This window comes from Cibotium barometz, chromosome 53 (genome assembly GCF_041138505.1).
Source record: "Cibotium barometz isolate CiBa-2024 chromosome 53, ASM4113850v1, whole genome shotgun sequence".
NCBI classification, from domain to species: Eukaryota; Viridiplantae; Streptophyta; class Polypodiopsida; order Cyatheales; family Cibotiaceae; genus Cibotium; species Cibotium barometz.
Genome location: NC_141098.1, coordinates 14,991,385 through 15,007,457, shown reverse-complemented (window position 1 = coordinate 15,007,457; position 16,073 = coordinate 14,991,385). Strand labels below are relative to the sequence as shown.

The 16,073-nt window shown below is 40.3% G+C and overlaps 2 protein-coding genes across 2 annotated transcripts in view; both read right to left on the bottom strand.

The window, feature by feature from the left end:
• Positions 1 to 215: 215 nt before the first annotated feature.
• LOC147608340 (uncharacterized) lies at positions 216 to 2,432 on the bottom strand. The gene has a single exon (XM_086789427.1). It carries the CDS (start codon positions 2,430 to 2,432, stop codon positions 216 to 218), a length of 2,217 nt encoding a protein of 738 aa, XP_086645553.1.
• Positions 2,433 to 3,461: 1,029 nt separating this feature from the next.
• The window catches only part of LOC147608339 (uncharacterized), a 31,262-nt gene continuing 18,650 nt past the window's right edge, over positions 3,462 to 16,073 (bottom strand). Inside the window, 4 exon segments of the mRNA XM_086789426.1 lie at positions 3,462 to 3,722; positions 4,002 to 4,061; positions 5,561 to 5,665; positions 5,668 to 5,880. Coding sequence (XP_086645552.1) covers positions 3,462 to 3,722; positions 4,002 to 4,061; positions 5,561 to 5,665; positions 5,668 to 5,880 — 639 coding nt within the window.

Sequence of the window (16,073 nt, the reverse complement as noted above, 5' to 3'; positions counted from 1 at the left end):
TCTCGTGTTGTTAATGAGGTATACGGAATGCTAACACCATTTTTAAATTACAGCCATTATTATTATTTATTATAAAAAATGGTAAGATGTTGTGACATTTGCTTGAATTTGTAGTGTCCTTCTACCTATCTACATACAGAGGTTATTAAGACTTATATTTAATTTGGATGGCAACACTAGGCTATGTACATCATTATTGAGAGGCTTGTTTTGGTTCAGACAATTTGGCCCATTCCCATATGCCCTACGACCACCCACAAGAGTGTGAGAAGCTCTCCTCCTTTGGCCATCTGCTCCGTGTGTGGAGTGGCGTTCTCAGCTGCTGCGATGTGGATGACTATGTTAACCCATATCTTGGCCAATGTCTGCCAACGCTCTGCGTCGCCCTTGTTCAGCAGAGTTGAAGCGTGCCACATAGCCAGAGCTGCAGGACCTTCATTCCGGGGGGGCGCTTGGGCAGTTCCTTTGTACCGCTCGGCCTCCCGTAGAAGCGCATCCGGCTGCCCATGTCCGCCCTTGAGGTAAATTTCGTTTTTGAGGTATTCCCTGAGGCGGGAGTAGAGGCTGGCGGCCAGGTCTGGATCCTCGGGTATAAGCTTGGGGCGCCTCAGCATGAGGTACACGCAGTAGCGGGAAAGCCAGATGCTCATGTTCTTGTGCTTGGGATCTTCAGCTTGCGAGACCTGCTTGCCTGTATGTGTGTCATGTAGGAGTTGCATCTCGCACACACTAGTGGCCATATGGCAGTGCAGCACAACCTCCTCCAAGGCGTTGAAGGTGATTTCATCCTCGAACGGATTTGTCACTGTGCTTGCAACCTGCTTCCTCACTTCAGCTGGTTTGTCGAATCTCGGAATGAGCTCTTCAATGAGATACTGCACCTGCAGGTTGTTCTGTAGCACATCCACTTTCAATAGACCCTCTATGCTGTGCTTCTTCTCTTTCACGCTCTTCATGTCGTTGATCTGGAAGGCAATGAAAAAATGCCAAAAAACCCCATCCAAAGCATCTGCCAAGATGGAGGATTGGCCGATATTGTAGCGCCAATGTGTGGATGCGCCTGGCGGCACGCCGTAGCGGAGGAGGGCGAGGACGGCCTTCATCTTGAATTTATGGATTTCCATACTCATCCGGCTGAGAGCTCCTTGCAGATGAGTCATTCCATTGGGATCAGATTGTGCCTTGGTGCTCCTCATTCCACTGTCATTTGCATAATTATCAGAGCTTCTGCTGGTACCAGGTTCATTAATGTAGCGTTTCTCTGTGATGTATTTATAAGCTAGCCAAACTCTGAAAGAATTACACTTTACATGCCTGTAGATTTGCAAGCACTCTACTACCAGAGCCACCACAACAAAGAGAAAGGTAAGGTCCTCCACTGGACCATAAGCTCCTGCAAGGTTGATAGTGTTGCTGGTGCTGCCTCTGCATTCCACATTCATAGCTCTTGCAGAAACTAGGACCAGAAGAGCCACCAACAACAACATGGCACTCAGCAGGCGGGTGGCTATCCCATACCCTTGAAACAACCTACCACCGGCTGCCTTGGTGAACACAGAATCGAAGATGAAGCTCATCTCTAAGTCAATCAGCCTAATGAACTTTTGGTAATCCTTCTTAATTCCAAGAAGAATGCCTCTAACCTTTTTATAATCATCATCTCTGAAGTGTATGCGGAGGTTGGTGAGGCGGCGCCTGTAGATTTTGAAGAGGGCGTAGGCAAGGCAGAGCTCATGTATGAAAGGCGGGAAGGCTTGGCATTGAGTGATATGGCTGTAGGATACCCATGTGACATTCTTCTCGTGCTTGGACATTTGCTGTTTGTACCAATCCCATTCACCGGCAACAAGAAGATCATCTTCTTCATAACCACCATAAGAATTCCTGCGGGCCATGAAGTGGTAGATGGGGCGGGCGGACAGCAGTATCTGGGCAGTGCTACCCCGGTATAAGGCGTAGACTCGCTCCGCATACTTAAAGGTGCCCACAACGGACAGGAGGACGCCCGCCGGCAGGTAGCGGTGGCAGGAGGCAGCGTGCCTCAGAATGAAGCCAGCTGCTAGCATTGACAGCAGCATCTTGAAGGTGGAGCGGCGCCAGAGCTCGTTGTCGGCGGAAGCGTAGGCATTGATGGCGTCGGCGGCGCCCATGTGAAAGAGGGCGAGCGGCGCCCAGAGTGAGAAAACGTGATCGCAGCCGGTTGCCAGCATGAGACCCAGGGCGTAGAAGGAGGCGACCTCCACGCCGAGGAAGGCCACCCAAACCACTGCATGGAAGGTGCGACTCAGTTGCCGTTTTCTGAAGAAGCCCGCGACCACCAGGAGTAGCTGCAGCGCCATGCCCACCACCAGCAAAATGGTGATTTGCCAGTTTGTCCACACCTCCAGCAGCACGTTCACAAATGACCGATCGGCAGGCCTGCAGGGGACCATGGCTGACACTACTACCGCAGCAAGTCATGCACAAACTAAAAGCAGGCGTCAGGTACTGAGGCTATAACTATTCCCGAGCACGCCATTCCTTCAAGCTTGGCATGCGTGCTCGACACCCACGTACAAGATGCGCACTGTTGCTTCAACCGCCCACTCCTTCCATCGAATGTCCCTAGTTCACGTATTCGAGGCCATATTTATTTGAGTAACGTTAATTTTCACATAATTCTTATTCCACAGTACAAATCTATCAATAAAAATTTGTAAAAGGAAATGAACCCTACGAGAAATTTGCAAGAGAGAGAGAGAGCATGCCTCCCATGGGTCAAGTAGGCCCATTACCTCTCGAGTTGGTTCTTTGTTCGCCTATACTATTTCAACAATTGTAACAAGATACTATTTTGAATATCTAAGATGCTTCTTGGTCCATACAAAGGAGTGGAGAAATTGCACAAGCACCAAAGGATATGTACATCGATAAGCCTATTGTTTTTAAGAACTTGTCATAGTTTGGCAGCAATTCCTTGAACTTCAAAGACATTGTTGGTAGATGATTATCGCTATAAAAATCTGTGGACTCAGTGGGATAGTTGTATATGTCCACCTACCTTTGATCCACATGATGAGGAACATGACCCACATTATCTTACAAAAACACTGTTGTCATGGCTGTGTGGATGGGTAGTAGATCAGCACTTGTTAGTGGTATTACACCACTTTTCAACCACTAAAAAGTGGTGTACTACTGAAAAGTGGTATTGAAGCATCATCATAAACTACATGTTTTTAAACTCAGAAGCATGATCATGCAGGTATAGAAAACCAAAAAGTACATGACATATTTGAATTATAATTCAAAAGGTATACTATTGTATATTGCCTAAAGTAGGTTCCATTGGGAACTTTATATCCCTAATCAAATGGGAATATATGAAAACTATTGGCTTGTTATCCCATAGCTCATACAAGTCTGCTCTTAGGCTTGTGTACCAAAGGCCCTTGACCATATAAGTATTTTTATGAATCTTGTTACCCCCGTGCATCATTTTGGTCCTTAGTTGTCAACTCCTTGGCTACTACACACTTGAGAATGTAGAAGTCAACATCCTCTTTGTTATTCTTTTCAGGAGAGACAACAAAAGTGTCTCCCACTGAAAGAGCATCGCTTAAGGTGTCATAATGGCCTGCATAAGTGGTGCTATGGAACTCCTCCTCATCATCTGGAAAGCCATCTTGATGGGAATTATTATCAGCGAAGTGTGGTATTGCCGCATCTCCACATGTGACCTCCTGTTCTTACATCTTCTCCATTATCCATGCCCTTAAGGAAAACGAAAGCATGATAGCCTTTTTGTGTGTAATGCACAAGTGTTGGTCTCAAAATATCCATTCACACAATGCATTGCTCTTGAGCCCTTCAATGTCTTGCAATCCCATTGCAGGTTTCTCTGAAAATCACCTTGCTTTACGTCTTTTATGTGACAGTGCATAAAATACAATCTAATTACTTTTTCGTTCACAACCTATAGATTGAAGTCTTCGGTTGGACATTCGAAATCCGGTTCCAACCGTCCTTTTTCCACGGGAGAAGTCTTTCTCTGCGCCAAGGCGGCTTCCTGTGGCATAACTCTGTCCACAGATCAAACAAGCATTGTAACCCTCCCTAACTTTCCAAAAGACCCTACTCACTTCTCTCTTTTGATTGTCATAAATAGTAGTTGCTCCACTGCTTCTATGCATCTTTAGAAAAGCAATAGCTTTAGCTGCACAAGTCAAGGGCACGCTATTTGTCTTCCGAGCTGCTCATGCGTTAAAACCCTTTTAATAACTACCCCAGTCCCATCATGTTCCCCCTTCCCATGTCCCGAACAATATAAATTCCAAGTCATCTCCATATCCCTGAGATGCAAATATCTAGCAACAAAGTAAAACAGTCGCTTTAAACTGTGAAGCTATACCATCTGACCACACCCAATGTTTCTTAAATGTTAGCCATTGATCTTTCAACCACTGAGCATGTAAGAGGAAACAATGTTGCACAAATAAGTTATGTTGTTTATCATATGCGATAAAGAAATGCATGGTCTTCTTTATTGCACCTAATGTGATGCAAAAATACGTAATCTACACAAAAATAGTGACCTGCTTAGTGAACCAATGCATCGATTGAATTTTGTTATACTCTTTGAAGGAGTAGTTCTCCGTGAAGTCTACTACAGAGACAACTACATTATCTGGAAATTGAGAGATGCAGTCCTTGAAGAACTGCTGGGCTTGCCACCTGAATATGAAATTATGAATGATGAACTTTCTCAAGTGGTCTTGGTACAAAGATCTCTAGGTATTTCATTTTGGAAAATGTCTTTCATAGTTCTCTTCTTGCCTTCATTTTCTGATCCAACAGTGCCCACTATATTTCCAAAGACCTTAACAGATACATGCATACTCTGCTCATTAATTTCTCTTAGATGGATCTGCATTTTCCTTACAACACATACATCACATGTTCCAATTATGCATTGGTACCTATGAAAGCTACTTCCTGGAGGCATTGGGCAGAGTATAGTCCTGAAGAGTTGTGATACTCTTACTTGTATTTTTTGATGCAAGGCATCCATTGTTGGCATTTCCATAAGATTGAAGGCATATAGTGTAGTTGCAAGTGTAAAAAAGCCCATGGATTGCAAATTTCTTAGTCCGTATATGATTTACTGTCTCATTTAAAAAAATCATCTATACATGCACAATACAGCAATAGGAGTAGCGATCCCTCAATTTTTGGACAAAGAAAGGTTTCAAAAACTCGAAACAACGTTATGAAATTTGAATATTTGGGTACTTTCCCTTGAACCTTAAATAAAGTTCAACCTGGAAATAAGTTATATTAATCTGTTAGATATACTAACCAATATCTAGACTAATTTAAATAAGCTTTTAAATTACCCATGACTCACTAAGGCTTCTCAAGAAGATAGATTGGATGTTTCACATATAAACGTTTAGCTAGTCTTTTACTACAAACATCTTTTTTGTTGGGGGACACCCTTATCTTATCCATCCAGAATTGAAATGCTATGTCTTTGACATCTTGAGTGATGTTGGCCGTCATGTCTATAACATGTGGATACATGCAATGATCCATCAGCTTCGTTTGCCACCACTGCTGTTAATTGATGCTTGGCTGAATATAAATTTCTTTTGTGGATTCCTATAAGCTTGGCAGCTTATGGAATATGCTCATGTTAGTAATTTTCTCCCTGCTTTTACCATTTACTAACATCAAGAGACCTGATTTCTTCATGAAAAGCTCATCTAAAGATCTCCGTACCTTAACATGATTTAAAGTTTTGCAAACGTTTCTTAGGATAATCGATTCCATTCTGTTTGATTTTTGGCTAAATTGCATGCTCTTGAAACAAGGATGTCGAAGAAGTTGCTGAAAGGTTTCCTTTATAGTACTTGCCATTAGGGAAAAAGGGAGCTCATTTTGGGGCCTTTTACGGTTTGGAAAAATAAGCTCTCAACCAATGAACAGAGGGCCAACGTAACGTTGGAAATTCACAAAAATAAAAGAAAATAGATAAAAGAAACAATATTTTATGTAGGTACAAGCGTGCTACATTAATGTGGAGATTGGTTTTTTATTCTCACAAGATCTTTGGACATGAAGATAGAATCTAGTCTGACATTTTCTCTAACAAGGGCCTTCCCGCTTCCACCTTCCTTTGAACTTTGAAATGTTGTGCTGCCTTTCCTTCGAAAGGTCTACCATTCTACACCACTGCCTCATTGTGCAGCAACCTCTTCTTTTCCAAAACTGCTCCCTTGATCCTGTTTGGCTTAGAGTAAGATGTTTCTTGTCAACTATCTGTCTGCCCACTTTCTCTTTCTTGAAACTTCACTTTGTTATCTTGTTTACATTACTTTGCTGTGGTTACAGATTCACAAGGTCTCCATGGTGAATAAAAACTATGGTCGTTCTTGTGGAAGACGCTCTGTGGATGATAATGCTATGAAGGCAGAATTATACCACACATCCTTACCCCGTCGACCTGCTTCTTCTATTTTTTCGGTAGAGAATTCAAGTACAGTCAAAACGGAAGGAACTTGGGAAAGGTTTACTGTTTCGAAAGGAGCATGGGTGCTCATGCAACCTAGTAAAAGAAAGAGACCCCAGACAAAAAACATTTTCTTGGCATCATGGAAGGGAAGAGTACGAGATTTTAAAATCACCAGAGGGAAGATATCGGTGAAAGAAGTTTTGATTCAGCATGTGTACATGCATAAAGAACTTGTCTTGCGAGACTATCCAAATGATCTTCCGCAACACAGGCCTAATTGTATATTTTTCTATTGTGGTTTTGTTCTTTATGAGGTGCATGGATTTTTAAGACAAAGCTTTCTTTCTTTGCTTATTGATATTCTTGTGTTATTTTATTTCAGATTTATACCCTTCATCGTATGCGACATGGCAAAACATCGATTGTATTCTGGGATTTATAGATGTTTTGCATGGATCGATAGGAGAACAACAATACCAAGGTCGATGTGCAACAGAGCTAGCTCAATCCGGTATATTTTTTACTGATCATTTTTATCAGTTGATGGACAATGCAAACACACATGGTGTGTTAAGAAAACTGGTGTGTTAAGAAAACAAGACCTTCCGGCATGGAATTCAGTGGATTGGCCTCTCTCACATTTTAGTGTTACAGAGGCGTATAGAGCCAAGCTTTTCAAAGAAGTACAGAAAGCTCTGAGGCCCAATATTGCCACAAGGATAATAAAAATTTCTTTATGCATGCCTCTCACAGTTTTTGTAGACTTGTTTAATACCTTTCCAGTGAAGGTTTCAAAAACAATGTTCACCGTTAAAGCAACAAGTCTGGCATGCATGCCATAATTTTTGGATAAAGGTTGGGATAAGAAGACATGTAGTTCAGTGTTTTGTGAGGTTGTCCAACCTTCTATGCAACTGAAGTACATGGTTGCATCACAAAATTTCATTTTTTCTTTTTATTATAAGCGCAGTCGAATGCTAGATACAAAACTAGTCCTAATGGATCAAGATGAAGATTCTTTTGGTGCAGAAAATAAACTTCTTGATATTGATGTTGTTGAGAATGGTGATGTGCTAGTCAATATCTCATTAAGACAATGTTGCTCCCTAGCTCAATTGCGCAATGACATTCTATTTGAGACAGAAGGTTCTATTTCAAAGGACTTTTTATTTATCTACAACAATAAGAAGGTATACCATGTGACTTATCCTAGTCTCATTAAGCATTGTTATTAGTTTACTTTACCCTATTGTTTCATATTGCTTTTTTGCAGGTGCTCAAAAGAAGAGAGAGTTCAATAAAATGCAAAGACATTGAAAATTTAAAAATTGAGAAAACACACACTCCATAAACAAAGGTATTATATTCAATAATGTAAAATTCTGTACAGAAGTGTTTAATTATATATGTAGAACATATTCTTGACAACAATTTTCTATTTATCTACAGGCTGATCTAGAGGCTGCTCTACATGGTCCAAGCTCACCGTATCATCTTTATTTGGAGAATCTACTTTCTGCTGCTCCATCCTGTTGTATACAGTCTCTTGGTGCTGCTCCATTGTCTCCTCTACTGCCCCTGGAGCATCTGTTTACTGCTGCTCCATCATCTCCTCAATAACATCAGCAGCACAGCAGGTCCTTGTTCTTGTGGCTTCTCCTCATCAGTACTAGGTCCTTGTTCCTGTGGCACCACATCTGCATCATTTGTGTCATCAAGGTGTATGACACCTTCTCGGACTTTAGAGCTCTCACCCAACTCGACAGTAGCTGGTACAATAGGTTTGGGGGAGGCATACTTCAAAAACTTCCAAATTATATCAGCTCTAAAACTATACACATAGTTCGAGTTGAAGCTATCTTCTCTCATCTGCAATGAGATATGATGATTTAGAACACTTTGTACCAATATCAAATTTTTTGAAGCTAAATGAAAATCATTTTTTCTTACAAGCTCTGGCTGTCCTATCTCAAAATAGCTTGAAAGTATATATTTGACACTAATCAGCACTCTCCAGTCCCACAGCTACTTGAATCATCTTGTTGTGGTGTCTGGATAGTTGGAAAGATGTGTTAGAAACTGTTAATGTCTGAACAAAATAAAGTTATTCAATAAGTTCAAAGGCATAGCATGAAATAGACATCAGTAGAGGGAACAACTTTCTACCTCTAAATCTATTGGCTCTATTGAATCCAAAAGATTGACATTAGGAGGACACTGATCCAATGCATCTAGAAGTCTTCTAATACAACTGCAATACATATAATTCAGTTAGTGTGCATTAAATCCAAATAATAAAGTTTAAAGTTAAAAATAGCACACAAACCACTTACAATTTCACCTCTCTGTGTGTGTTTCTAAGAGAGTTGAATAAAAAGCATTGCTTCTGCTGGATGTCAATAGAAGCAAAGCTCCAGTGGTCACTGCATAAGGAAAAAAGCATTAAGAAATCAAAGGCTACAAGAGTACTCAATCTTGAAGAAAAATCCCAAAAGAAGCAGCCACACACATACTTGTTATGGTATGGAAGTAGCAAAATATCAACATGATCAAAATCACAGTGTCTGAACCAATTGGAAATATCCATGGGAGTTTCCTTTGGATCTCTTAACTTGAAGGAAATTGCAGGATCAATAATATAAACTGTATGCTGTACAGCATGGTTCAGCCAGCTTCTCATCATGCTACATTGGACAAAACAATAATTAAGGTAAGGTGTAAGGGAGGAGATACAATAAGGATTGTTTTGCAAACAAATGTAAAATAAAAGACACTTACTAGAGCATTGCAAGAATGATAGTATCTGAGCAATACTCATTCTTATGAGCCAATGCTACCAAGCATGCTTTTGTCAAGTCAAAATTATTCTCTGAAAAATCATCTTCAATATGGACAACTATGTTAGGGCCCAGCTCCTGCAACCTTCTCTGTATCTGTAGCTCCATCTGTACAGTCTCCACATCTATAGCAGATTTGGATTCTTCTATTTGCTGCTTCAGTGACTCCTCATAAGCAGCTTTCCCTCTGGTTCTCATTGAGTGGGTCACTTCAACAACCTTCACCTTGTCTGCCTTCAATTTCCTTGTAGGTGGAATTAATAATATATCTCTCATTTTTATGTCCTGCCATTCCACAGGATGGACCAGCTTGTCATACCTCCACCTCACTCTGGACAATGTGTTGAAGTCCTTGGCCATCAGAGTTACCCTGTGAGCATGGGCTGCTACAAGCATTGCATCTTCAAAGTACTTCTCCAAGTAATCCTCTGCCATTTCCTGTAAGGAAAGAATGGCAGTCCTGTTCCACCTGAAACCAAGGTGCCAGCTATCACAAATTTCTCTCACTAGCCTCTGAAAAGGTGCCTTGGGGATTGCAAAGCCTATAGCTTTTTGTTGTTTCCCGATCTCCTTTAGCACACCTACAGAATGTTTTAACCTCTTGGACTTTTGCTGCAGCATGCTCATTGGCTTCCCCTTCCTGCCATGTGCAACTCAGCATCCCTACAGTGAATTCTCTGTCTTTTCAACTATAAACAATATGTATTGAGTTTATGCAAGAAGTATGCAGCCCTGAATAGCCTGGAAAGTTACAAAATCACAATGAAATTTGTGGATGAAGAAGCATTTTCAAATTTGCAACAAAATGCGATTTGGGCTGTTTGAGATTTCTAAAGCCCTCTCCTCGCGTTTTACTGCAAATTCTAGAGGCTGCATACTTGAACATGCCTTTAGTCATTTCAGTGTGTCTACAGCTTGGTGCAACATGGATTGAGCCTATAGACATCAAGAAGTGATCAAGCTCTCACTCAACAGGCCCAAATAAAAAGTCTTCCTGCTTCTACATGCAGTGGAGAAAATCTAAGAAATGCATATAATATTTATCATAATATCTAACCTACATCACATCAATCAGTACCTTACCCTAATATACTATTAAACAAGAAGAGAAGGAAATAGATTGTCTTATTGACCTGGAAGCTATCTGCAGGTGTGCTGTGCTGATGATGAGTATCTTGTGCTAGGGATGAACCTTTGCTGCTGGTCTGGATGCTGATGGTGTAGAGTAAGGAGGTAGAGATGCAAGAGAACTGAGTTAGGAGAGTAGATTATTACAAAATACAAATAAATGAGTTATTAAATACCACACGTGTGAAATATAGTCGTTTTTTAACACGTGTGGGTCCCACCCAAATCTTTTAGAATTTGAAATTTGACACGTGTGAAAGTCACTTTTTGCCTTGGAAATTGTGCCAATCATGATTTCATAATTAGATCCATTAACACCTTTCCCTCCCCGTCTTCCATCCCTGCCAGCACCCTCCCATCATCCTTTTCTTTCCCACTCTGATCACTTCCTACCCAACACACTCCATCCACTCTACAACCTGTCTGAAGACTACTACCATTGCCAGATCTCCAGGTTACCAGTGCTGCAGCTCAAGTTTGGAAGAGAGCAGGAGAATCTCCAGGGCTACTCCAACAGTATGGAAGAGGAAAAGAAAGGTCAGAGATCTATACCCTTTCCAATGTTTTCTGATATATATTTCTTCCATCTATAGAATTCTTGAATCTCAGTGCCTAGAAATCTAGTAGATCACCCTAGGATTTGATTAGAGATGGATATGAATAGGACTTAGAATTTTGCAACAAAATGCGATTATAGTGCTTTACATTTTCCAAATGCTCCAAATCGCGTTTTCCTACAAATTCTGATATTTGTTTTAGTTTCTATTTCTTCCTCTTTGTTTTGCTCTCTTTTGCCCTGGGAAATTCCTCCTAATACCATTTACTGTCCTGAACATTGTGAGATGTCCCTAGCATTTGATTGGAGATGGATGTCAATAGAAATTTAGAATTTGCAACAAAATGCGAGGAGAGCACTTGACATTTTTCAAATGGTTCTGCATCGCGTTTAGTTGCAAATTCTTGTGTCCCTTTTGGTTTTTACTGTTTCCTCATTGTTTTGCTTTCTATGTCCCTGGGGATGTCTTTCTTGATGATGAGAAAGGTTTTTGCTTTGGAACAGTTGATTCTCAAGCCCCTCCTTTCAAGAGGAAGCTGGACTTTTCTGCTGCTATACTCAGACCACAGCAATCACCAGGTGATTCATGTGTGCTCATGAAGAGAGTTGTTTGGTGATATCCTATACATTATCTGATTGCATATGTCAGCATATAGAATTCATGTTATATAAATTTTGGTTCAGGCAAAAGCAAGAGACTAGAGCAGAAAGGTGAGTCTTCCCTTTCAAAACAAAGGGAACCAGAAGAGGACAAATCTCCAGATTTGCTCCTATTTGACTTTCTTCACAAGTGCAACGCTCAGAGGAATTTCCACATATACCACAGTATTTTCAACAGGGAGTTCACTATGAGCTCTCTTTTGGACCATCACAGAGATTTTCTTTCAAACCATTGGGATACCTTCAAACAACTGACAGAGGCAGGAAGGATTGTGGAAGGTGAAAAGGTTTTTGTGCATTTAAATCATATTGTCTCCATTGACAGGCTGAGGTACCATGTGAATAGAAGGTTTGACAGCCTGCCTGAGGAATATAAATTTAGCTGTAACTTGCACACCAGAAAGTGTAGAGTGCTTGAGGAAAACATGGCATTCCTTATGTACATTGTCTTCCAACAGCAATCTCTAGAAGAGCAAGGGCAGGAGACTGAAGAAGAAGATATATCTGTAGCGGAGGTAAAAGAGGATATTCCTGTAGCAACAGATATGGCAGAGCAGGAAGAAGATATCAACCTCGAGGATGAGGGGCTACAAGTGGCTGCTCTTGACCTTGTTCAACTGAGGACTGAAACTCTTAGGACAGCACAGCCAGTTGAAGATTTTGATATTCAGAGCAGCAACTATGCAGTGCCCATGCTTCCAGGTGTCTTGATTGGTGGTAAAGATTATGTTTTCCTCCATGATATAGAGTGTATGTTCAATTTGAGGGAGGACTATGCCATTTCCCTTATTGCCCAGGCTTCAAGGCTTGACAAGGAGGTTGGCATAGAGGATGACCATTCACTGCTAGCTTTGGAAACAACTTTTGATCCTGAAGAGGCCCTTACTATTTGTTTCAAAGAGGCTGAAAATTTCCAAGAGCCAGATGAAGCTGCCTTCCAGCTCACCCAGGAAGCTATGAATCTCTCAGCACTTCATAAGGAAAAACTTAAAAAAGAGGCTGGACTGGAGGGGAGAGGAATAAATCTTTGGAAAGATGAACTTCTTGTTGCTGATGAAAATGAGAAGGTATGATATTATTACTTCAAATCAAATACTTTATCTTGTGTTTAAATGTTTTATAGTTATGTATTATTGTCTCACTCCAATCTTTTGATACATGGCAGCTACAAATTGAGGATGACACATTCCTCCAGAGAACAAGTGGAAGCAGGCCGGCTGGGTTTGGCAAAATGTCAAGCCTAGCTCATTATATTCATGATCTAGGCAGTGCTAAGATCTTGATTTACCATAGGCAGTTGAGCAACAATGGAGAAGCCATTGTTTACTTCTTTAAATGTTTGTCTAGGGTTTTAGGTGGACATGATCTTCTATGGCAAAAGGAAAAGATCATTTTAATAGAGAGGTTGTCCTCCATAGATATATTTGGGGATTATGTGAATAAGCAGGCCTCTAGGGCCTCTTACTTTTTGTCTTACACTTCTTATGCATTAGCATGTGGTGTTAAGGAGCCCAAATGTCTAGAGGGCTATGGAAAACACAAGCTCATAAGGTTTCGAGAGCCACCCATGATTGCATCAGGCCGCCACACAATCCAAGAAGAAGAACACGTGGAGATGGCTGAGGACAAGGATACCCCTCTCAGACAAGCAACAGAGGCTAAACAGAAAGTCGACATCAAGCCAATAAGGAAGAAAAAGAGTCCAATCAAGTTCAAAAAGAGAGTTCCGACTCACAAGCCTTGGGAGTAATAGGATTTAGTATAGCACAAACATTATGTTGAAGTTGAACTTATTTGTACAAAGTCTTTGATCCTCATCAGTTCCTTGTCCGTACGGACGATCAGTACCCTTTTGCATTTGTCCCATCAGCGTACGACACTTCAGTACTCTTCCCACACTCAGTAGCTTCTAAAAGCGTTTGAAACAGTACTTTATTGGTAAGGATCAACAGTGTGTCTAGCATAATTAAGTAGTATTGATTGAACTTTTTGTGTGTTAATATATGGATGTATTGATGCTTGTTAATATAGATCACATGTTTCACAAAAGAAATACTTTTGATGGAGTCTCAAAACATATAGGCATAACACCAAGAGTCACTTGTTCCACAGAATAAAAATCTATTGATTGAGTTTGAAAACATGTGGACATAACACCAATAAGTTACAAACTGCTATTCATGTTTACTTGTCCATTTATGGTTTCTAAATATCTTCGAATCCCTCCACTGTCTATGTCTCTCTGCTGCCATTGAATTGTCCAAAGTTTGTCTTCGTCTTTGCTTTTGGGCTAGAATAAAAGCAAGCTTGACTTTGGAACTAGCAACTTTTCTTTTAGCATGCAGCCTTTGTAGAATGCCTCGGTAAAACCATTGGAAGACTTCCTTCAGACTATTTGCCTTTTGACTCCCTCCATAGTGTTGTGTGTGTCTGAAAAATGCATTACGTGCCATGTAGTGAGACTTCTCCATGCCTTGGGTAGACCAAATTACTGGGCATCCATACTTTTTGACAAAATAGGGAAGGTGGTTGTAGATGATATGCTGTTTTCACAAAGACATAAGAATGCATAGTAAGTTATAAAAGAAAAGAGGATCACACTTAAGTAAAAGAAGAAGACATCACTTTACCATATAGTGAGTTATATTGCAGGCTGTCCATGCGTCTTTCATTGACTTCCCAAAATGTTTAATTGCCTCTTCAAAGTTCTTGTAATCACTCTTTGTCCATGTTACATTGTCACAGAATATGAAGAGTTGATCAAGAGACCTCCACACCTCTGCCTTCACATTTCGTGCTTCCCCATCTGCCTCATGATCTTTCACGGCATTATGGACTTGCTTCCACAATCCATAACTAATCCTTGAAACTATTCTACCTTGCCTTACTTGCTTACTATTGTGTTTGGGTCGAGACAAGAATCTTCTTGCCTTAACACCACCAATAGAGGGCTTGATTGGTACCTCCTTGCCATTGGTAGACTTTTTAAAATCCTTTGTGATATGAACATCACCTCCATGCAGACCTATATCGGATAACACTTTTTCCAATGCATGAAGAGCATCCTTTCTATTTCTTTCGGGACGGAGTTTCCAAGCAAATCCAATATACAAAAATACCAATTTCTCAATAATTCGACATAGAGCATGCAATGTGCATATGTGAACATTACATAGTGGAATGTCAAGAATGGCCTTGAAGTCAGGGTGAACTTTATCTCTATTAGGTGCTCTCTTCCACCATTTGGAATCTATTACTTGAGCTGATTCTTTGCAGTAAAGACAAGGAGACTTTGAGTTACCTCCTTTACTAACATTATACATGCACTTAAGTGTTTTAAGATCCCCCGCCATATGCCACTCTACTTGAAAATCACCTTTTCCTGCAACATGGAGATTCTTTCCTTGCACTTGTCTTTTAATTATTCTTGGTATTTCCGTGTGGTGAAACACCCAATCTAGTGTTTCATGGTCTTCTGTCTTTACCTGTGTGATTATACAAAACAAAAGTCTTACTATAAAAGATTTGAAAACATTGACTAAAATCAAGTACGAAATAAAAAATGATCATACCTGGAATGAGCCCAACCACCATATGTGTTTCTCCGACTGCACACTAAAATACTTCGAACTCGCTTCATTCAATGATGTATCAAGTGCTCCATTCATCAATGTGATAGTAATCCTTTCCATTTTCTTTTCCTTTACAACCTCACACTCATCCAGTTTGATAACAAATTTCAAAATGCCTTTGCACTCTTCAAATGTTATTCCATAAAACTCGACCATTCTTCTTTGAAGTTGTTGTAGATCTACAAATATATTGTTCCAAGGGTCATACACAGTGGTTCCTTTAGCACCATGAAATATTTCTTCAATATGGATATATGGTCCAATAAACTCATCTATACTTTCATTCAAATGACCTCTTATCTTCCACACTGTTGCTGGATTTGGCAGTAAAACTCGTTTAATCCTTTGATCTCTCAAAGTTGAGGATATCGCATGGAAAATCGAAATATATCCCTTCCTGCTAACTCCACTAACATCAAGAGCCTCTTGGATTGTAGTACCATCAACTTGATTATTGGATATAAAGTCTTCTACAACATTGCGTTTGATTGTTTTGTATTTTTTTCTTCAATCAAACCTTTTGCTACACCACAAGAAAGCAATCCTTTCATTTGTTTAACTGGAAGAAGGTTGGGATCCATATTTTCTTTTGCAGGCTCCAATAGTTTCCTATAGTAATAATATAGTAACAACACAATATGCCTATATTATTCAACACTTCCAATCCTGTTTTGCATTAATGGACAAAATAGATATAGTCATTTGAGAGCATTTTTTAGTATAAAAAATAAAAAATTACAAACTAACCTTGCTTCTTGAATTCTTCG

Bases quoted from the DNA above. Each gene is read 5' to 3' on its own strand.
- LOC147608340 (XM_086789427.1), bottom strand. From the start codon at position 2,432: ATGGTCCCCTGCAGGCCTGCCGATCGGTCATTTGTGAACGTGCTGCTG.